Source organism: Schistocerca americana, chromosome 3 (assembly GCF_021461395.2).
Source record: "Schistocerca americana isolate TAMUIC-IGC-003095 chromosome 3, iqSchAmer2.1, whole genome shotgun sequence".
NCBI lineage: Eukaryota > Metazoa > Arthropoda > Insecta > Orthoptera > Acrididae > Schistocerca > Schistocerca americana.
Window position 1 is genome coordinate 348781987 of NC_060121.1, and position 23707 is coordinate 348805693.

Genomic DNA, 23707 nt, shown 5'->3' on the forward strand with positions numbered 1-23707 from the left:
CCACTTGTCCAGACAGCCAACAACCATTTCAGACGTCAGATATATCGCTCCGTTAATTCATTATGGCAACAACTACACTGTTTTCCGCGCGCGCCGCGGATCGTCAGTGGGGGTGGACTTCAACCCGTGTGTGTATGGAGTGTCCAGACTTGCGGCTTCTCCTCCCGAGTCTGAGTTGGTGAGATATGGGGACGTCGTGGGATATTTGTCTTCTGGGCGATCCTTCAGTGGAGGTCGTCACCGGCTAACCGATCCGGTCGACTAGTAAGTCTGGCCATCGGGTGGACGCTCGAAAGTTAATTTTCCTCCAAGCGCCCGTATTTTCGGATTGTGCGAAACTTGCGTCTTCTGATGGAAGAGTTGCGCTGTCTCGCGGAAACGTTCGCGCAGTCGTTGTACTCCGGCCATCTGGTGTGCAACCGCCGAAGGGAAGTTGCGATGCACGTGGAGTGCAAGCTGGAGGGCTCGATTTTGCAGGGTCTGCAGCTTCTGGACGTGATCGTCAGCAGCATTGCCCCTTACCACCGCGGCGTACTCAAGGACAGGGCGGAGCAGCGCCTTGATGAGAGTCACCCCGAGGTGAGGAGGTAGCGATGAGCTCGGGTTAAGGAGGGGATACAGAACACTGAGTCTTCCTGATGCCTTTCGTCTGACATCCGCGATATGTTGGCGCTACGTAAGACGGCGGTCGAGCGTGACGCCCAGGTATCGTGCGGTGTCGCTCCATGGAACAGCACTGCTGGCGATTGTCGGTTGTCGGAGGTCCAAGTGGATGGGACGTCGGGTAACAATGAGGTTCAAATGGTTCAAATGGCTCTGAGCACTATGCGACTTAACTTCTGAGGTCATCAGTCGCCTAGAACTTGGAACTAATTAAACCTAACTAACCAAAGGACATCACACACATCCATGCCCGAGGCAGGATTCGAACCTGCGACCGTAGCGGTCGCTCGGCTCCAGACTGTAGCGCCCAGAACCGCACGGCCACTCCGGCCGGGTACAATGAGGCCTTGGGTCCTCGTTGCATTAAAGCGGTTCTAGTCGCTACAGTCTGGAACCGCTCGACTGCTACGGTCGTAGGTTCGAATCCTGCCTCGGGCATGTATGTGTGTGATGTCCTTAGGTTAGTTAGGTTTAAGTAGTTCTAAGTTGTACGGGAACGATGACCTCAGAAGTTAAGTCCCACAGTGCTCAGAGCCATGTGAACCTTTTTTTTTTTTTTGCATTAAAGCGGAGACGCCACCTGACCGCACAATGGGCGAGATCGTCGCATGCGAGCTGGAGCCTCGGCTGCAGAAGATAGGGCCCCATACTTCGGGCGAAGACAGCAGTATCATCGGCGAACAGAGCCAGTTGTACGCGGTCAGTCTTCGGAGTATCCGCCGTGAACAGGGTGTAGAGGATCGGCCTGAGGACCGACCCCTGTGGCACGCCTGCCCGGATGCGGCGGTCGGTGGACGTCCCAGTCTGGGCCCGCACGTGGAACCTCCGATCTGCCAGGTAACTGCGGATGAGGCGAACACTGGGAGCCCCTGCACTAAGAGCTTGTACAGGAGTCCCTCGTGCCACACTCTGTCGAACGGCTTCGAGACGTCCAACAAAATGGCTCCGAAGTATTCGTGGCGATCTATAGCATCGAAGGCTTCTTCAACGAGACGAAGTAATTGCTGTTCCATAGAATGGCATCTCCGAAAACCGAACTGCTCGTCGGGGAGAAAGGCTTCTGCTTCAACATGGCGCATCAGACGACGGAGACAGAGCCGTTCGAAGCATTTGGAGACAGCGGCAGAAGACACTGTTTTCCGCGCTGCTGCGAAGCGTTTATATACCCTCCACTGCTGGTGCTGCCACCTGTTGTCTGTGGGTGGTTACTGCATGTTAAGGTCGAATATGGCGGCGGTAACATTAATGTGACTGGACCGTGTTGATGATGTACTGCGTAACGTCGGAAGCTCTGCGAGGTTTCTTGTAGAGGCTGGCACAGAGCCCAAAGCGTGACGACAGGAGCTAGGCCGTGCTGAACGGCAGGGACACACGGAAGGAGGGGCCTGGGAACTGACCGAGCGTACAGCTGGTCGCGCGTGGCGCTGGCTCGCGGAGCATTATGCGCGCCAGTCCGTGCTCCGTAAACAAGGCGATTGTCGCGCTGTGGAAACCAGGCCGCGCCGCCCCGGGCACACGCGTGCCTGACCGGGCCGGCGCGACGCGGTCACCGTGTCGGCGCGTGTCCCGTCCTGGCCTGTGGGTCGGCCGCGCTGGCTTCCGCGACCACGTGCCCACCGGTGACGTCACGGTATCTACGAAGATCAAACCGTTCATCTACATCTGCATTTACACTATGTGATCAAAGGTATCCGCACACCTGCCTGAAAATTACTTACAAGTTCGTGACTCCTTCCATCAGTAATGCTGGAATTCGATATGGTGTTGGCCCACTCTTAGCTTTGATGACAGCTTCCGCTCTAGCAGGCATACGTTCAATCAGGTGCTGGAAGGTTTCTTGTGGAATGGCAGCCCATTCTTCACGGATTGCTGCACTGAGGAGAGGTATCGACGTCGGTCGGTGAGGCCTGGCACAAATTTGGCATTTCAAAATATCCCAAAGATGTTCTATAGGATTCAGGTCCGGACTCTGTGCAGGCCAGTTCATTACAGAGATGTTATTGTTGTCTAACCACTCCGCCACAGGCTGTGCATTATGAACAAGTGCTCGATCGTGTTGAAAGATGCAATCGCCATACCCGAATTGCTCTCCAACAGTGGGAAGAAAGAAGGTGCTTAAAACAACAATGTAGGCCTGTGCTGTCACAGTGCCACGCAAAACAACAAGGGGTGCAATCCCCTCCATGGATAAAACGACCACACCATAACACCACCGCCTCCGAGTTTTACTGTTGGCAATACACACGCTGGAAGATGACGTACACCGGGCATTCGCCATACCCACCACTGCCATTGGATCGCCACATTGTGTACCGTGATTCGTCACTCGATACAATGTTTTCCACTGTTCAATAGTCCAATGTTTACGCTCCTTACACCAAGCGAGGCGCCGTTTGGCATTTAGCGGCGTGATGGGTGGTTTATAAGCAGCCTCTCGACCAAGAAATCCAAGTTTTCTCACCTCCCGCCTAACTGTCATAGTACTTGCAGTGGATCCTGATGCAGTTTGCAATTCCTGCGTGATGGCCTGGATAGATGTCTGCCTATTACACATCACGACGCTCTTCAACTGTCGGCGGACTCTGTCAGTCAACAGACGAGGTCGGTCTGTACGCTTTTGTGCGTTTCCACTTCACTATCGCATCGGAAACAGTGGACCTAGGGATGTTTAGGAGTGTGGAAATCTTGCGTACAGACGTATGACGCAACTGACACCCAGTCACCCGACCCCGTTCGAAGTCTGTGAGTTCCGTGGAGCGCCCCATTTTGCTCTTTCACGTTGTCTAATGACTACTGAGGTCGCTGATATGGAGTACCTTGCAGTAGGTGACAGCACAATGCACCTAATATGAAAAAGTATGTTTTTGGGGGTGTCCGGATACTTTTGATCACATAGTGTACATCTGCATACTCTGCAAGCCACCGCATGTTGCATGGCGGAGAGAATCTTGTACCACTAGTAATCACTTTATTTTCCTGTAAGTCCGTCTTTATACAGATGATTGCGCGACTTCGGCTGTTGAGTATACAATGTCGAGAAAAAAAAATTGAGCTGTCTAACTTTCCTGTTGTTATTTTATTTGTGTAACCAGTTTCAGCGCTACGTAAGGCCATTTTCAGGCCTCCTGAACGACGTGCGGGAAGGTCTTGTCGAAATAGGCGCCAGCATTCAGTGACAAGTATCCGTTGATCTTTAATTCACACAGCAGTGCCTTCGATCATCACTTGCCGACTGTTACACAAGTGACGATCGAAGAGATCGGGGTGTAATTACAAATCTACGGACACCAGTCACTGAATGGTGGTCGGTATTTTGACTGGACCACAGAAGAGACTCTTCCTACATGTCGGTCAGGAGACCTGACGTAGCGCAATGTAGCTCTGAACTTGTTTGCTCAGATAAAAGTGGAAATTTAGACGGCTGTAGGTGTTTTGATTCTACATCGTACATTTCCTTTCGTACGCGAAAATAGAGCGAGGGAAAGACGACTATGTATATGTCTCCGTACGAACCCTAATTTCTCTTAGCTTACACTCATGGTCCTCATCCTAAATGTGTCGTGAACCCAGTATACATTGAACCCCATGGTTACTTTATCTACTTATACACATGTTTTACAGCTTTGTGCTCGCTCTCAGCCGACTATTTAGTATGTACAGAACAGCAGTAAAGTTGCAGCAGTATACATTAGATGACGGCATGTAGTGCTGATTTTCTTAAGCAACAGTTGGCGAATTTATTGCGACTTATTATAACAGTATACCAAAAAGTGTGTTAAAATCTGGTTGTGCAAAATCCACCGATATCAATTTACTGCAAACCCATCGGTTCAAATGGCTCTGAGCACTATGGGACTCAACTGCTGAGGTCATTAGTCCCCTAGAACTTAGAACTAGTTAAACCTAACTAACCTAAGGACATCACACACATCCATGCCCGAGGCAGGATTCGAACCTGCGACCGTAGCGGTCTCGCTGTTCCAGACTGCAGCGCCAGAACCGCGCGGCCACTTCGGCCGGCAAACCCATCGGTGTTCTCAACTATGTCATATGTTACTCGATTAATTCTCGATTCATTTAATTCTCAAAGCGAAGATGCTGAGTCGCAGACAGGCACAACAAAAAAAAACTGTCACAAATAAAGCGTTCGACCCGTAAGGCCATCGTCAAAATTACGACACCAGGCACACACTCACGCAAACGCAACTCACCCACACATGACTGCAGTCTCAGGCAACTGAAGCCACACTGTGCCTGAGACTGCAGTCATGTGTGGGTGAGTTGCGTTTGTGTGTGTGTGTGTGTGTGTGTGTGTGTGTGTGTGTGTGTGTGTGTGGCGTGTGAGTGGGTGCGTGCGCGCACGCTCTTCTATTTTTGACCAAGACCTTACGGGCTGAAAGCTTTATTTGTAACAGTCGTTTTGTTGTGCCTATCTGCGACTCAGCATCTCCGCTATAAGGTGAGTACCAACTTTCCTTTTCATAACATATTTACATTTCATGCGTGATTTTCCATTGTTTGATTTATTTCTCAAAACGTGTATATATCTCAGAAGCTCCGACATCGTCGCGAAAAAACAGTGACCCGTATATATAATAAGTTTCCTTTAATTTACGTCTATGGTCACAAACTTTTTTGTTAACAGATTACCGATTTCGGCTTTTAATGACGATCATCAGATCTGTTTCACAAAAACAAAGTCCGAATGTGCTGCAGCCATAGTGGCATCGTCAAATTTTAAATGCGGAATCGGCACCAGCATCGTCAAATACATATAAATAACATCACCTGGACGAGTCATGTTGTCAGTAGTATATATCTGCCAGTGTACTACGATTTATGAGGTCATGTTCACGATTTCTCTGGTTTGGAGTTAATCTGACCTCTGGTCATTAATACCCGAGGATTACAGATACACAATTTATTAAACAGTCTTGAACTAAGGAATTTAAACATTAACCATCGGTATGTAGTTGAAGACTCATTTGTAATGGTTAATGTGCCTTAAATTAAGAAAAAGAAATGTCAGTCATACTACTTAAATTGCAAGCTGCCGTCTTTCAGTCAGTGATTCCCGTATAATACATAACCTCAAACGTCTCCGGAATGAAGGAATGAACCATGTTTGGCCACAAGTACCAGATATTGACTATATAAACGAAGAACAGATAGCCTTAGTTTAAACTACACTGGGTCTTATGAAACGAGGATTTAGGTTTAAGATGGATAAAACTGAACATCTTATGCTCAGCCCAATTTCGAGCTGTGTTTGTGGTACTCCATGTGAGTACCTTTCGTTATAGTTATATGTAATTTTGATGATGGGTTACACTACTTTATTTGCATTTTAGAAAATGTATTATATTAATTAGTATGTGATGTTTTCATATAAACTCCTATATTAACTACCATAAATATCACAGAATTTAAAAACGCTCACGATAATCACATTTGAATCTGAAAGTCGGTCTAAGGGTACCCGGCTTACGGTACGTTGGCGGCAGTAGAATCGTTCTGCACAATCTGCTTCAAATTCCAGTCCTCCAAATTTCTCAATAGTGTATCGCGAAAAGAATGTCGTCTTATCTCCAGGAATTCCCATTTGAGTTAACGAAGCATCGCCGTAATACTTAGGAGCTGTTTGAACCATTTTTTTTTTTTGTTGAGACTTCATCTTCTGACCAGTCTGATGCGGACCTGCTCAATTATTTACTGGATGTATTCCAGTCTCTGTCTTCCTCTGCAGCTCACTAGTACCATGTCTTACCATGTCTTTACAGATATCCTATCATCCTATCCCTTCTTCTCGTCCTTCGTCTGTAGAACCACGTCTCAAATGCTTTGATACTCCACTGTTCCAGTTTAACCAACTCCGTCTCTTACCACACATAATGCTGTGCTCCAAACGTACATTCTCAGAAATTACTTCTTCCGGTCAAGGCCTACGTTTGATACTAACAGACTTCTCTTGGGCAGGACCGCCTTATTGTCAATGCTAGTCTGCTCTTTGAGTTCTCCTTGCTCTGTCTGTCATGGATTATTTTGCTACCTAGGTAGCTGAATTCCGTAACTTCGTCTACTTCGTGATCCCCAATTAAGATGTTAAATTTCTCGCTGTTCTCATTTATGCCACTTCTCCTTACTTTCACCTTTCTTCGGTTTACTCTCAGTCCGTACGCTGTACTCATTTGCCTGTTCATTCCATTCAACAGATCCTGTAACCCGTTTGAACTTACCAGTAACAAACCTGGCTTCGATGTCCTCCCTTAATCCGGCCTGGTGTATATCCCAAACACTCGTGCAGTACTCAAGGACGGGTCGCACTAGTCTTCTTTACAGATGACTTTCCTAAAATTCTCCAATAAATCGAAGTTGACTATTCGCATTCCCTACTACTGCACATACGTGCTCATTCCACTTCATATCGCTTTCTAACGCTACGCTTCTACACTCCTGGAAATTGAAATAAGAACACCGTGAATTCATTGTCCCAGGAAGAGGAAACTTTATTGACACATTCCTGGGGTCAGATACATCACATGATCACACTGACAGAACCACAGGCACATAGACACAGACAACAGAGCATGCACAATGTCGGCACTAGTACAGTGTATATCCACCTTTCGCATCAATGCAGGCTGCTATTCTCCCATGGAGACGATCGTAGAGATGCTGGATGTAGTCCTGTGGAACGGCTTGCCATGCCATTTCCACCTGGCGCCTCAGTTGGACCAGCGTTCGTGCTGGACGTGCAGACCGCGTGAGACGACGCTTCATCCAGTCCCAAACATGCTCAATGGGGGACTGATCCGGAGATCTTGCTGGCCAGGGTAGTTGACTTACACCTTCTAGAGCACGTTGGGTGGCACGGGATACATGCGGACGTGCATTGTCCTGTTGGAACAGCAAGTTCCCTTGCCGGTCTAGGAATGGTAGAACGATGGGTTCGATGACGGTTTGGATGTACCGTGCACTATTCAGTGCCCCTCGACGATCACCAGTGGTGTACGGCCAGTGTAGGAGATCGCTCCCCACACCATGATGCCGGGTGTTGGCCCTGTGTGCCTCGGTCGTATGCAGTCCTGATTGTGGCGCTCACCTGCACGGCGCCAAACACGCATACGACCATCATTGGCACCAAGGCAGAAGCGACTCTCATCGCTGAAGACGACACGTCTCCATTCGTCCCTCCATTCACGCCTGTCGCGACACCACTGGAGGCGGGCTGCACGATGTTGGGGCGTGAGCGGAAGACGGCCTAACGGTGTGCGGGACCGTAGCCCAGCTTCATGGAGAAGGTTGCGAATGGTCCTCGCCGATACCCCAGGAGCAACAGTGTCCCTAATTTGCTGGGAAGTGGCGGTGCGGTCCCCTACGGCACTGCGTAGGATCCTACGGTCTTGGCGTGCATCCGTGCGTCGCTGCGGTCCGGTCCCAGGTCGACGGGCACGTGCACCTTCCGCCGACCACTGGCGACAACATCGATGTACTGTGGAGACCTCACGCCCCACGTGTTGAGCAATTCGGCGGTACGTCCACCCGGCCTCCCGCATGCCCACTATACGCCCTCGCTCAAAGTCCGTCAACTGCACATACGGTTCACGTCCACGCTGTCGCGGCATGCTACCAGTGTTAAAGACTGCGATGGAGCTCCGTATGCCACGGCAAACTGGCTGACACTGATGGCGGCGGTGCACAAATGCTGCGCAGCTAGCGCCATTCGACGGCCAACACCGCGGTTCCTGGTGTGTCCGCTGTGCCGTGCGTGTGATCATTGCTTGTACAGCCCTCTCGCAGTGTCCGGAGCAAGTATGGTGGGTCTGACACACCGGTGTCAATGTGTTCTTTTTTCCATTTCCAGGAGTGTATATTTAATCGACGTGACTACTTAATTCTGTACTCGAAAATTACGGGAGTGTTTTTCCTACTCATCTGCATTAACTTAAATTTCTCTACATTTAGAGCAAGTTGCCATTCATCACACCGACTAGAAATTTTGTCTGTCATCTTGTATCCTCCTACAGCCACTCAACTACCCGTACATCACAGTCTCACCAGCAAAGAACCGCAGATTCCTTCTCATCATCAGCTCGTATATGCAGACTAGGAGATTCCTGCTACTCTTCCATGGGGCACTCCTGACGATTCCTTTGTCTCTGATGAACACTCGCCGTCAAGGACGGCGTACTGGGTTCTACTACTCAAGAAGTCTTCCAGCAACTGAAATATCTGGAACCCTAGTCTACACGCTCGTACGTTCGTTAAGTCTGCAGTAGGGCATCGCGTCAGACGCTTTCCGGAAACTAAGGAATATGGAATCTGTCTGTCTCCCTTCATTCACGGTTCCCAGGATTTTGTGCGAGAAAAGGAAAACCATAAGCGATGCTTTCTAAATCCTTGCTGATTTGAAGAAAGAAACTCTTCCATCTCAATGAAATTTATTGTAACTGAACTGAGAATATCCTCAAAAATTATGCAGCAAACCGCTGTTAAGGATATTGGTCTGTAATTTTGCGTAGTCGTTCTTTTACTCCAAGGTTGAGTCACAATGCTTTTGAGACACGTGAAGTTTTCAACATCCTCAGACATTCCTTCCATTTATTTGGAATTTCCTCTCGATGGTCGTCTATAGCCTAAGAAATTTGGTCTTTGCTACACTTCATTCAACCCTTTCCGGCCGTTCTCATTCGCATGCCTGACGTTTTGAAAGAGGAGCCGGCCACTGTGACCGAGCGGTTCTAGGCGCTTCAGTCCTGAACCGCGCTGCTGCTACGACCGCAGGTTCGAATCCTGCTTCGGGCATGGATGTGTGTGATGTCCTTAGGTTAGCTACGTTCAAGTAGTTCTAAGTTCTAGGGGACTGATGATCTCCGATGTTAAATCCCATAGTGCTTAGAGCCATTTGAACCATTTGAAAGAGATAGACACGTATCATCGACAAAATCAATGCCCACTAGTCGATTGGCGATGCTCCAGCTTATTCCCTTTCCTTTGCCATCAGCTGCCTTCTCATCACTTCTTTCATTACAAATAAGAATATAGATAAAATGAGGACACATCCCTCTGCTACACCTGACTTCACGGAAGTAGGTGATGTCAGTTTCCTTGGTGCATTACTTTTAAGGAGTATCCATTATACGTTTGCTGCAATATTTTGATGATCTTGTCAGGTATACCATAGTGTGACATGATTTACCACAGTCTTCTTCCTGACACCGAATCAAACGCGTTTTCAAAGTCTATGAACACTACACCAGGATGATTCGCAGTGTATTAATCTGGCTACACATGATCGATTCCTTCGTTCCTTTGCAGGCGGGTTTCAGGGTAGTCCTACATTCTATATCCGCATGATGGTTCGTGACATTACTTTACTAAGGATGGATAACAACATGCTCCCTCTTCAATTATTGTAGTTTGTCAAATACCCCTCCACTGGAAGTTTACAAAGATGCCTGTCTTGAGTTCTTATGGCACTCTTTTCCAGTTAGCAGCCGGATCAAGAAAGCAAATGCAACCTTCATCCAACTGCATCCTATCTGGAAAGGGAATGAGATTTCCATGGGAACAAAACTTAGAACATTCAACAGCAAAGTAAAATCAGTGTTTCCGTACGGCCGGGAAGCCTGGAAGCTGATAAAATGAGTCACCTTACGAAGAATCCTGAGAGTATTTTGGCCGAATGTTCTTGTAGGGTGCAGTCAAACGAAAACAGATGGAAAAAAGTAAGTAAACGTTATTATTTTCAACACAGGACTATACAGCCAACGGATTGCAAATAAGTGTCCTGTACGTTGACTTAGGTTTCGACACCTATTAAGAGCATCAGAATGAAATTTTGATAAATCGTGAAATTACATTGCTAAAAAGCAATGGTCAGAATTTAGAGCAGCTATGCTCAAGTGGAAAGTGAAATAAAACGTTCCAGCCTTTGTCACGTGTCCCTAGCTAGGAACAACATCATTGAGTTTGATGTTGTTCCTAGCTAGGCACACGTGGCAAAGGCTGTAACGTTTTATTTCACTTTTGCACATAAACCTCAATACCACTACTGGCTATTGCAGTCTGTGGATGAATGACAGCTTAGTCCGCAGCTCGCCTTTGGATCGAAGGTTGCCGCCAACGACTCGATACGTCCAGGTACAGCAATTGTGAATGGACAGCGCAATCGCCAGTGCTTGTAGCTACTATATTCGAAACATCTGTTCTATACTTGCATTTGCAGAATCTTGTTCGTCTGGAGATTTGTGGTTAGGTGTTTGTGATACTGAGGCACTGACACCATCAACAGAACCACTATTTGATGCAGACTGACCATCTCTATTTGACAGCCTATACAGAGGCCTATATAGGATGATTTAGTTGCACCTACGAATGGTTTTTATGCAACCCGCAATGCCTTCAAAAAGCACGCGCGTGATTTTCATGTTCTCTCGTACACTAGGTACAGAAAAGTGAACAGCAAATTTTTGTAGGAAATTTAATGTACATTTTGCAGTGGGATTCGTTTTCGCTGGATACCACGTTTTTCTAGTGATTCAAGAAAAAGGCATTTAAAGGTGACTTTTGTACGATTTACTTAAATCATTCGATAATTACGGCCTCCAGTGAAGACGTATTCCAGATCAAAATTTAACTACCTTAAATGCCCAACAAAAAGGCCCTATTCATTTCTTCTATGGAACTATATATTTGCATGTAGCTAGTGAGAGAATGTGAAAATTTCGTGCGTGTTTTTTGAAGGCGTTGCATGTTGCATAGTATAGGCAGCTGAATCACCTGTATACGATCCCTGATTTCAATGAACCATCTGAATGTTTAGTACTGAGCTCACTGGCTACAGCGTGAGTGTGGGGAATGATTGTGGTGATGATGTGTTTTCATTTGTGGTGCCTAGCGTGAATCCCACGATCGATTTCGGTGTACATGACGAAGCAGAGATTGGTGATTTTGAATATTAAGGGCTAGAAACTTACTTTTATTCGTGTCCTTCGGGAATGGAGTCCAGATGAATGAGGAGGAACTGTAAGCTTGAGAAGAAATTGCTACCTGCCGAAGTTGTTCGCTCATTGTTAGAGTGACATATGAGCAGAAAAATCCAAGATGAAGAATACGAAAAAGAAGAAAGAGAAATCGACAGAAAACCTGTTACAAAGACAGTGAACTAACCTAGAAGACGGTAGTCGGTCGAGGAAGAGATCGCGGCTACCAGCTAAAGGGAGTGAGAAACTGTTTTGTAGTAGCAGAGTCAGCGTCAACTCCTGTGCCACAGCCACTACCTCTGTACCTACCACTGGGGAATAGACCAGTGCCCCTCTGGTGCAGCCAGAAGTTGAGAACTCCGAAGCGATTTCATTGAATGCTTGCATGAGTCAGCTGCTTGCCAGGTGGCTCACACAATTCGTTCTGATATTGAGTGCTACTCAGACCGCTACCAGGCAGCTGTGTCAAGCAATTCGAAGCAGCAGCCACTTACTTTTCCTTCTTGTCACCTTCCTTTGGAATTGAGGCTTAGTGTAAAAACAGAGTAAAATGAGAAAAGGCGAAGAAATCGATTGCTGCTGCAGCAGCAATAAAAGCTGTTAACATTACTACCAGGTTAGAAGTATTGGAAAAGATAGATCAGCTAGAGGATGGAGAAGAGGAAGAAGAAGAGAAAGTGTTTGAGGAGAGAGATGCTGATGATGCCGAAAACGAAAATGAAGAGGAGATTCAAAATGCGGATGGCTATCTTGATGACGACGTTGATAATTTGGATGCATGGACTGTCAAGATGACTGTGCGATATTTCTCGCACGCATCTGTTCTTGATATCTTCGGAACTTGGTGGGTAATACTTGTCCGAATGTCTGATCGTATGTCTTCAGACTTATACAGTCTACACACCAAACTGATTAGTCATTCGGCTGCCACTTCTTCCACTGATTTTAGAAATTCGGAAGGAATGTTACCTATCATTTCTGCCTTACATGATCGCAAGTTTTCCAAAGCCCAAGTGAATCTTCCCCAGAATATAATGGAGCTGCCGCCAGTTTGTCTTCGTCCCGCAGTACAGGTATCAAGGAGCTGTTCCTATGGAAGACGCCGGAATCGCACCCTGCGCTTGGCTTGATGAAGAAGGTATGGGAATTCATAGACAGTGCAACACTCTGCCGAAGCGCCAATGTCCAGTGTCGATGGTCACGTGTCCATTTCAGTCGTAGTTGCCGACGTCGTGGTATAAACATAGGCGTATGCATGAGTCGTCGGCTGCGGAGGCCCATCCTTAGGAGTGTTCGGTGCACTGTGTGTGTAGACACACTTGTACCCTGCCCAGGATCAAGGTCTGATGTTAGTTCCGCCACAGTTCTCTGCCTGTCCTGTTTTACCAGTCTGCCCAGCCTAGGACGTCCGACATCTGTATGTGGGTGGCCGTCCAACCCCACGACGTCTGGACGTGGTTTCACCTTTGTTTGCCACGTGTTGAAGACACTCACCACATCACTCATCAAACAGTCGACAAGTTGTGCAGCTCGTGGCGAGCCTCCGGGGTTTCACACCCTGTCCTCGGTCAAACTCAGATAGATCGTGCGCCTTCCCAATTTTACACACGGACAGCACTCTCAGTATTACTACATGCACCGCCGATGTGTCTGACATGCTGTCATTACTCGCCAGGTGAAGCTACTGCCGTCTCGACGGGTTTATATTGATAGTACGTCGGTGGTCATAATATTCTGACTGATCAGAGTAGTTCCACAAGGAACAGAGATCGTTTGGCGCGAAGGAGTGTTAGTTGCTCCAGATCCATCACGCGCGTCGGACGCATATGTGTGTGAGAAAAGCGATCGTGCTTAAAGTAATAAATTTGAAGCTCAGGATTAATGTCGCATCGGTGAAGTTGTTATACAATTAAAAGGCTATCGTATGGTAAGAAATCGGCAGTGGTAAACTCATATAAGCTCATGATAGATGAGTGACTGTCAAATTGTAATGTGAATGCGATCAGAACAAGTAGGAACATAATATTTGAATTTAAAGAGAAATAAAGTAACTGTGTCGTACAGAAGTGTTCACATATTGCGACCTCTTATTTATTACTAGAATTTTTGGAAGGGAATGAGTCATAGGTTTGTGGAAGAAATAGACAGGTCAAGAGTTGTAGGCTCAAGGCCAGAACTTTAGTTATCGGCGCATATATCTCGATAGTAAGTTAGCACTCCAAAACTGGCTACTTATGAATGTTCGATGCCTAATTTTCCAACCAACCAGAGTATATCAAGTAATAATCAAGTGTAAATCAATAAATAATACGGAGTGGCGGCTTACAAACTGCACTCAGTTTGTTTATACTGAAGGTAGCCAGTCCTCCGATAGAACATGCTGAGCTTCCGTGCCGGAAACTCAAAACCATCACTTATGAAAGTACATATATCTGTAATAAAAGCGACCTCAGAGAAATACAGATATTTTAATTTTGCAGTTATTGTGACAGTTGAACGTTGAGTGAAAGATAAGGTTTTATGGAAAAGTTTCGAGATTCCATCATGCACGCTGTCGAAAGTCCTGAAGGATAAAGATAAAAGTGCTGAATAGTATCGTAAGGAGGGAAGAAGTGATTCAACTAGATGAGTTGCGGCTTCTAGTTACTGAAATGGTGAAGTCAGTCTAAAGAACAGAAGATAGCTGTCCCTCTTAGTCTGAGCATTAAAGTGTAAACTTCTAGTGAGGGGTGTCTAACTCAACAAAAAGACATAACTTTGTTTCTAAGACTGTTTGTAGAGGAAATACGAGTACTGATGACAATTTGTTCTGCACGGAAAAATGAATGCAACTGTGGGTTTCTTCTGTATTCCTAGAATGTTGTATGTGTCTCTTTTGAAATGTTAAACAAACGAAAAATAAATAACTTCCTTAGGCAAAATATAATTATCTTTTTAGTTGTACTTAATACTTTGTTATTACCTTTGTGAAGAGACATATTGAGAGCAGAGTACTTTTCTATGAGGTCCTTTGGACTTCTAACTATCGGGAGTCGAATGAATATATTTTTTCGGAAACGTGCTCCTTGTTATTGGCTGCCTGTCTTTTATATCCTCTCTGCTTCACTGCTTCAGCCGTATTCAGTTCTCTGGGTGCACAAGTAGGAAAAAAAATCACCTGACGTAATTTCACCACAGTGCATTATTCTTGCTGAACTTTTCCAGAATAAAATTCAGTCATTACTTGAATAAGCTTCTTAAGATGGCAAATTAATTTGTCGAAAACGGTAAAGCATAATAAAATTTATTTGCAAGTGATGGCTGAATTTCATCCTGAGAAAGTAATACTCCAGTTTCTGAAAAGTACAGCCGTGAAGAAAATAAAAATTCTTATTGTACTTAATGTTGGTGTTCATATAATAACCCCTTTCAGACAGACTTAAAATGTCATAATCAATGTTAAACATGGAATTTTAATTTTTTTTCCTGAACTTAAATTGGCTTTCCAAATTTCTCGTAGGTTTCAGTCAGTACAAGTTTTAGATGATTGTTTTACTCCCCATATACTAGTCCTACTATCTTCATAATTTCAAACAGCGTATTCCGACTAACATAATAGAAAGCTTTTTCCAAATTTGCCAATCCTATAAACGTATGTTTACCTGTCAGTTAATCTAAAGTAAATCGTAGCATCAGTATTGCCACGCTTGTTCCTACATTTCCCCAGAAGATCATCTCTTCCCTGTGATGGTGTCTACCAGTCTTTTTATTATTATGTAATCCATTCGTGTCAGTATTTTGGTACCTTGAAATTACGCTGTTTTAATAATAACCACACCTGACAGTACCAGCGTTCTTTTCGAGTCCAAGGGTTCTTCCCCTGTCTCATATCTTGCATACATGTGGAATACTTTTATCACGGTTGTTTCTCCAAAGGATTTCAATAATTCTGAGGGAGTGCCGTCTTCTCCAGGTGTCTGTCAAATTCTTCTGGCAGCGTCCCAACTTGTATCTCATCATCGTCTACTTTCGCTTCCCTTTCCATAATACTTTTTCTTCATTTCTTTGCTTCGGATAGTGTCATGGTATCCCAATAAGGAATGATCAATATTCAGGGCTATGAAGGAATGATCATTCGATGCACACAAAGTTCATGTGGACATATGCCCCTTCCGAAAGGTTCCTGCCATAGAACACATTTAATGTTCACTGTTATTTATTTACTGTATTACTCAATACACTGTGAGATGTACACCTGTACAATTGTTACTATACAGTACATGCGTGTTACAACGTATGAATTGAACGTTATGTATTTTTAACGCATTCACCTCCAAGCATTGCCGTTCGCGTCACATTACAGCCTGTGTAGAGTTCAGAATAAATATTCGGATATCCAGCCATCCGTTTCAGCGCATTTATATTCTCTTGAGACAATATATCATTTTGCTTGCCTGAGTGCGTCTCCAGGTTCCCTAATAAGGGCAGCAACATCCATGACGCGACCAAGCAGCTCATTTCATGTATTCACTTTTCATTTGCATACCTCAGACTTCATCCCATTCCATAAACAAAAATCTGATGGCGTAAGTCTAGTGATCTTGGTGGTCAGTTAATCGTGCTACCACGACCAGTCCACCGAGTAGGGTTAGTGCGGTTCCTTTACACGTCTGTGAAAATGTGGAGGGGCTCCATCATACTGGATCTACATTGCAAGCCACGTTGCCACAGTAATATCAGAGTGTTCAAAACACGAGTATTCCAAAAAATTTAAGTAATTCTGTCCTGTCATTCGCTAATCTAAAATGACTGGGCCTATCAACATGTAACCGACTATGCCGCACGAAACACTGATCAAAAAACCAACATCAAAATTCGTTTCCACTGTAGCGTATGGGTTTCCCTGTGAGCATCGATGATTATTACGTGTGTTGTTGATTCTATTCAGTGTAAACGTGGCTTTATTAATGAATACTATTGAAGGAAGTAAATGACGATTGTCATTTAACCAGTAACGAAATTCAAGTCGCGTGGCATTGTCGCCAATGTGATGATTGGGGACACGCTGTATATGAAATAGGTGTAAGTTTTCTGAATGCAATGTTGGCCACATACGTGTTCTTAGGACACTGGTACGTGCAGAAACTCAGCGTGTGCCGGTAGGACTGTGCTGTAGTATTTAACGAAGCACGGCTGTTCCTGCACAGGTTGCTTAACTACATGTTCAGAAGGAAAATGGGAACTTGGACGAATACCTGTTGCATGAAATGTGCTGCCAGCTCAGATAAACACTATGATTAGGAATTCGAAGTGAGTAGAAGCGCCGACGGTATTCATCGGCAGCAGCTGGCGCTCTACCAACGTAGAAGCCGTAAATATACACCTTACCTGCATATTCTTCGTTACGGTATATGTGTGGCATTTTAGCCAGGGCGTGTACGAACACAGCTAACCGATTCTTCTCTCTGATACAATATCAATCGCTCGCGCTACTTCACTCTCAACACACTACCGACAACTGCGCGTTCAACGGGCTAGTTAACGGCCGAAATAGATGCTCACCAAAGAGGTTGAAAGCAACGAGGTAGATCGGTTTAGAATGAAACGTCAAAGAGGATGGGTTGGTAAGACATAAGTGTGCGCTACTTGTCCAAAAGCAAATGTACATTACATGTGTTCTGTCTTGAAAACCATTTTTTTTGTTTCAAATGAGCGTTCCTATAATATACTTTAATACAGACCATTCCTCCTGGGATATCCTGTATATTCTTTCTACCTTTCAACGATCCCTTGGTTTCCTGGTGCTGGCTTGGCATTGTTTCTAAATACACCACTGGCCATTAAAATTGCTACACCAAGAAGAAATGCATATGATAAACGGGTATTCATTGGACAAATATATTATACTAGAACAGACATGTGATTAAATTTTCAAGCAATTTGGGTGCATAGATCCTGAGAAATCAGCACCCAGAGCAACCACCTCTGCCCGTAATAACGGCCTTGATACACCTGGGCATTGAGTCAAACAGAGCTTGGATGGCGTGTACAGGTACAGCTGCCCATGCAGCTTCAACACGATACCACAGTTCATCAAGAGTAGTGACTGGCGTATTGTTGCGAGCCAGTTGCTCGGCCACCATTCAACAGACGTTTTCAATTGGTGAGAGATCTGAGGAATGTACTGGCCAGGGCAGCAGTCGAACATTTTCTGTATCGAGAAAGGCCCGTATAGGACCTGTAACATATGGTCGTGCATTATCCTGCTGGGTCGTAACACATCTGAAATGTAACGCCCACTGTTCAAAGTGCCGTCAATGCGTACAAGAGGTGACCGAGACCGGTAACCAATGGCATCCCATACCATCACGCCAGGTGATACGCCAGTATGGCGATGACGAATACACGCTTCCAATGTGCGTTCACCGTGATGTCGCCAAACACGGATGCGATCATCATGTTGCTGTAAACAGAACCTGGATTCATCCGAAAAAATGACGTTTTGCCATTCGTGCACTCAGGTTCGTCGTTGAGTACACCATAGCAGGCGCTCCTGTCTGTGATGTAGCGTCAAGGGTAACCGCAGCCATGGTCTCCCAGCTGATAGTCCATGCTGCTGCAAACGTCGTCGAACTGTTGGTGCAGATGGTTGTTGTCTTGCAAACGTCCCCATCTGTTGACTCAGGGATCGAGACGTGGCTGCACGATCCGTTACTGCCGTGGGGATAAGATGCAAGTCATCTCGACTGCTAGTCATACGAGGCCGTTGGGGTCCAGCACGGCGTTCCGTATTACCCTCCTGAACCCACCGATTCCATATTCTGCTAACAGTCATTGGACCTCGACCAACGCGAGCAGCAATCGCGATAGGCTACAATCCGACCTTCATCAAAGTCGGAAACGTGATGGTACGCATTTCTCCTCCTTACACGAGGCATGACAACAACTTTTCACCAGGCAACGCCGGTCAACTGCTATTAGTGTATGAGAAATCGGTTGGAAACTTTCCTCATGTCAGCACGTTGTAGGTGTCGCCACCGGCGGCAACCTTGTGTGAATGCTCTGAAAAGCTAATCATTTGCATATCATAGCATCGTCTTCCTGTCGGTTAAATTTCGCGTCTGTAGCACGTCATCTTCGTGGTGTAGCAATTTTAATGGGCAGTAGTGTACTTTATTATTGACCATTCCTCCTGGGATACCCTGTATTTTCTTTCTACCTTTCAGCGATCCCTTCGTTTCCTTGTGCTGGCTAGGCAATGTTTTTAAATACGTGCAGGTATTTCCTTGCACTCGAGGGAGACGACGTGCGAGGGTATTCAGTGAAACTGTGCCACAGGAACACACACGGCTGGAAATTACGGCGAAGCCTGGCGTGCAAAACGCCGGCATTCCCTCGGCTCTTGACAGGTTTCGCCATTCACCGACCCGCGACCAGAGCACCGGCCGCTGCCCGCACGAGCAAGGCCGCTGCGCAAGCAGTGCCAGCCACAAAGGAACCAACCACCACGAGCTGGCTGCAGGCAGCCTGTATGCGCTGTGGTGCTACTGCACGGCTCTTTAGTTAAGCGTCGACAAGCTCCGACGAATAATGTCTACTTTACAGGGAACCACAATTCGGTGGATCGCCACAGGCGAGATATCCCAGTGTACGTATTAAATGCCATACAGTACTCAAATACCAGCACTCAATACATGAATTATCACAGGCGTCAGTGCCTCCTCAAATGTGACGCAGAGAAGTTTCCTTAGGTAGTCATAATGATCAACTCCCAGGACGCATTTTCTTATCACATTAAACACTTCAAAATCTTAAGTGAAGTTATTTTATCCATTCTGGACGTTGTTGGTCTCCGCAACTGTTATTCGATTACAGGAAATCGATTTGCAGTTACGGGTATGAACCACCACCGGCTGTATATTGGAATGACGACAATGAAAATTTTTGCCGGACCGAGACTCGAATCCGGGTTTCCTGCTTTACGCGAGCGGTCACTGCAATCTTTTCATGCATGTCCGAAGGAATATTGCATGTTGTTGTTGTGGTCTTCAGTCCAGAGACTGTTTGATGCAGCTCTCCATGCTACTCTATCCTGTGCAAGCTTCTTCATCTCCCAGTACTTACTGCAACCTACATCCTTCTGAATCTGCTTAGTGTATTCATTTCTTGGTCTCCCTCTACGAGTTTTACCCTCCACGCTGCCCTCCAATACTAAATTGGTGATCCCTTGATGCCTCAGAATATGTCCTACCAATCGATCCTTTCTTCTAGTCCAGTTGTGCCACAAACTCCTCTTCTCCCCAATTCTATTCAATACCTCCTCATTAGTTATGTGATTTACCCATCTAATCTTCAGCATTCTTCTGTAGGACCACATTTCGAAAGCTGTCATTCTCTTCCTGTCTAAACTATTTATCGTCCATGTTTCACTTCCATACATGGCTACACTCCATACAAATACTTTCAGAAACGACTTCCTGAGACTTAAATCAATACTCGATGTTAACAAATTTCTCTTCTTCAGAAACGCTTTCCTTGCCATTGCCAGTCTGCATTTGATATCCTCTCTACTTCGACCATCATCAGTTATTTTGCTCCCCAAATAGCAAAACTCCTTTACTACTTTAAGCGTCTCATTTCCTAATCTAGTTCCCTCAGCATCACCCGACTTAATTCGACTACAATCCATTATCCTCGTTTTGCTTTTGTTGATGTTCATCTTATACCCTCCTTTCAAGACACTGTCCATTCCGTTCAACTGCTCTTCCAAGTCTTTTGCTGTCTCTGACAGAATTACAATGTCATCGGCGAACCTCAAAGTTTTTATTTCTTCTCCATGGATTTTAATGCCTACTCCGAACTTTTCTTTTGTTTCCTTTACTGCTTGCTCAATGTACAGATTGAATAACATCGGGGATAGGCTACAACCTTGTCTCACTCCCTTCCCAACCACTGCTTCCCTTTCATGTCCCTCGACTCTTATAACTGCCATCTGGTTTCTGTACAAATTGTAAATAGCCTTTCGCTCCCTGTATTTTACCGCTGCCACCTTCAGAATTTCAAAGAGAGTTTTCCAGTCAACATTGTCAAAAGCTTTCTCTAAGTCTACAAATGCTAGAAACGTAGGTTTGCCTTTCCTTAAACTTTCTTCTAAGATAAGTCGTAGGGCCAATATTGCCTCACGTGTCCCAACATTTCTACGGAATCCAAACTGATCTTCCCCGAGGTCGGCTTCTACCAGTTTTTCCGTTCGTCTGTAAAGAATTCGCGTTAGTATTTTGCAGCTGTGACTTGCATCGTACTTCTTAATAACAGAAGTATTGCTATTTCGTATTTATTCGCCAATACCGGGCCCTCGACTTTCGATAAATATGTCATTACTGGACGGGAATATACGTAAAGTACGAGAGGAAGTTATGACACATGGACGACGACATATAGAAGTTGGTTCTGGTCGTGATTCGTGCACGGATAGCCGAAGCGGTTACGGCGATCTCTCGCGTAAAGCGGATAATCCTGCTTATAGTTCTAGTCAGCCACAAATTTTGTTTGTCATCATTCCAATATAGAGCCCATGGAGGTTAATATTTGGAACTTCGAACACATTTCCTGTACTTCTTGATGGCTGTAGTCACTGCAGTAGCTGCACCTTCTGGCATTCATACATGTCCGAAGGAAGAATGCACCGTACTTTATAACTTTGCCAGTAAGATAAAACTTTTTAAAACTGTGTGTGTGACTCGATGCGTTCTTCATCAGTGGTGCTTAGTTACGTGAATCAGTTAAATATCCTATAGCATACATGCGATGTCTGAAACAGACGAGCTAGATAATGAAACGAAATCGTTCCTGCGTATCATGTACCGTGTAAAAGATGACGCTTCAATTTATTAAGAAGAACAGGCATATCACAACTGTGTATTCAAATGCACACAATTTTTTGTAGTCTTTTATAAACAAGAGTAAGACATTTCATCAGTGGACCATATGAAACAGCAAGGAAGGAAACAATTATTTAGGAGCAGCAGTGAAATTGATTGTTCTATCATTTTCTGTTATGAACTGCTGGAACTGTAAGTTATCTAAAAAATTACAAACTTTACCTATGCATCTTATTTTATAAGTCAAGAGATCATCTATTCCATGCTCAGGAAGCGAGGGTTAAGAGCAAAACAGGAGTCGCCCTATACTGTCCTGCTTGAGGTTTGTGGTTTATCGTTATATCAGTCAGCTATGCTGTGTCCAGGGTGCAGAATAATCTTTTTGTTATAGCGTAAAAACCACGATTTGTAAGTTCTCTTATTCTATTTTCAGAGTTATCTCGGAACTGATTTCGTAACTTTCGATTCAGTATATCCAAAACTGGGGTTGCTTACATTACGTCGATACATTTCCACTTGTCCACCGCCCTTGAAAATTTGTACCTTCCAAGACGCACCGTGTGTGGTGGTTCTGTATAGAGAAAAAAGGAGTTTTCGCAACGTTCCTGTGTTTCAGATGTCGGATCTTCTAGCCTCCAGAGGATAGGTGTCCCCTGCTTTGTTATTTCCGAGTACCGGCTGGAACATCTTACGCACGAAATAAACACCAAAGCTGTTGGCACCCACCTATTTCAGGAGCCTAGAGAATATTCTAAGCTGAAACGTTATGACATTCAAGGTGGAAAAAAACTTCTCTCAAAAAGTCAACAAGGTTTCAGGTGTAACTACTCGTGTGGAACAACTCGATTTAATTATACACGATATCTCGCAACCGATAGATGCATAAGAACAGATAGATACTGTTTAGCTGAATTTTCGAAAGGCATTCGACGCTGCGCCACATCGCCGACTACCAAGATACGGAAGGTTACAATTAAAGTGAAGCTACTCACAGAGGTCCAGTGTGTGCAGTGATACTTGGTATATATTCTGATACGTTAATGCGGAACCTACTTTTGCTGGAGAAAATTAGTCCCGATTTTGGCCACTAGATGAAAATCTGACGCAGTTAATGGAATACAGACATAAAGAAATGATTCCAGTTGTAATGGATTATGAACGAGACGTGGGCATAGAAAGTCAAACAAGTGAGAAACGCATAATGTTGATTTTATTATTATTAGTAGTTGCTTACACAAATTTGTTTAGTATGAGAACTGGAGATGTCGACAATGTGCTATACAGCGTCAGATTTGCTCCTGTTACCCAAACCTGGTACTAATTTTTTTCCAGCGTAAATCTGTTCCGCATTAATGCATTAAAATGTCTACTAAGTTTCGCTGCCATACGATAATTACAGCCAATATCGGACTTCGTAAGTAGCTGTACTTCAAGTATGATCATGCGGAGTATCTATGGAAGTGAGCATTTGTCCTGTCTCTTTAACCCTTTAGTCAAGTTGTGCCACAAACCTCTTTTCTCCCCAGTGCGGTTCAATACCTCATGATTAACTGCTTGTTCTATCAATTTAATCTTCAGCGTTCTTCTGTAACATCTAACAACCCTATCACAACAAAGGTCAAAAATTAATTATGATTGAAGTGTTGCTCACGCTGCTAAATATTGCATTTCCGGGCAAGAACAAAGTTATATTATGTGGCAGGTGTCATTAGAGCACAGTTAATAAACTCATTTAATGAAATAATGGATAAACTAGGCACTCATATCTTCGTGTGTCCCATGCTGGTGTCGTTGTGAACTCATGGCTCAATCGTCGAAAATCTAGGCAGTGATGATTCCAAGTTCGGATGCAAAGAGGCCTAGGTGTTATTCTGCGGTACTCAAAAGTTTTATAGATGTGTTTCATAAACCATTCTTGAAGATTAAACTTTTGCAAGTTAGGACAATGGTGATGTAAAAAAGTAATCAGCACTCCTAATTTAAGTTACACTTCTTTTTATTACTTTTGTTGCAACATCACTTCACAATATAAAACATACTTGAAAATATCTTCCTCACTGTTAAAGTTCACATTTTATAAACTGGCTACAATTTGCGTCTTTTCAACATGACGACCAAGACTTGACTCTCCAATAACCGCTTACGCGCCCAAAATTCAGAGTTACAAGTACGTCAAAGATCATAGTGACAAAAGAAAGA

The 23707-nt window shown here is 44.9% G+C and overlaps 1 protein-coding gene across 1 annotated transcript in view; it reads left to right on the forward strand.

Annotated features, from left to right (window-relative positions):
- Positions 1-2104: 2104 nt before the first annotated feature.
- LOC124606075 (F-box/LRR-repeat protein 16-like) overlaps positions 2105-23707 on the forward strand; it is a 705098-nt gene continuing 683495 nt past the window's right edge. The window contains exons 1-2 of the mRNA XM_047138039.1: positions 2105-2293; positions 19037-19156. Coding sequence (XP_046993995.1) covers positions 2105-2293; positions 19037-19156 — 309 coding nt within the window. The remainder of the gene's footprint in view (positions 2294-19036; positions 19157-23707) is intronic.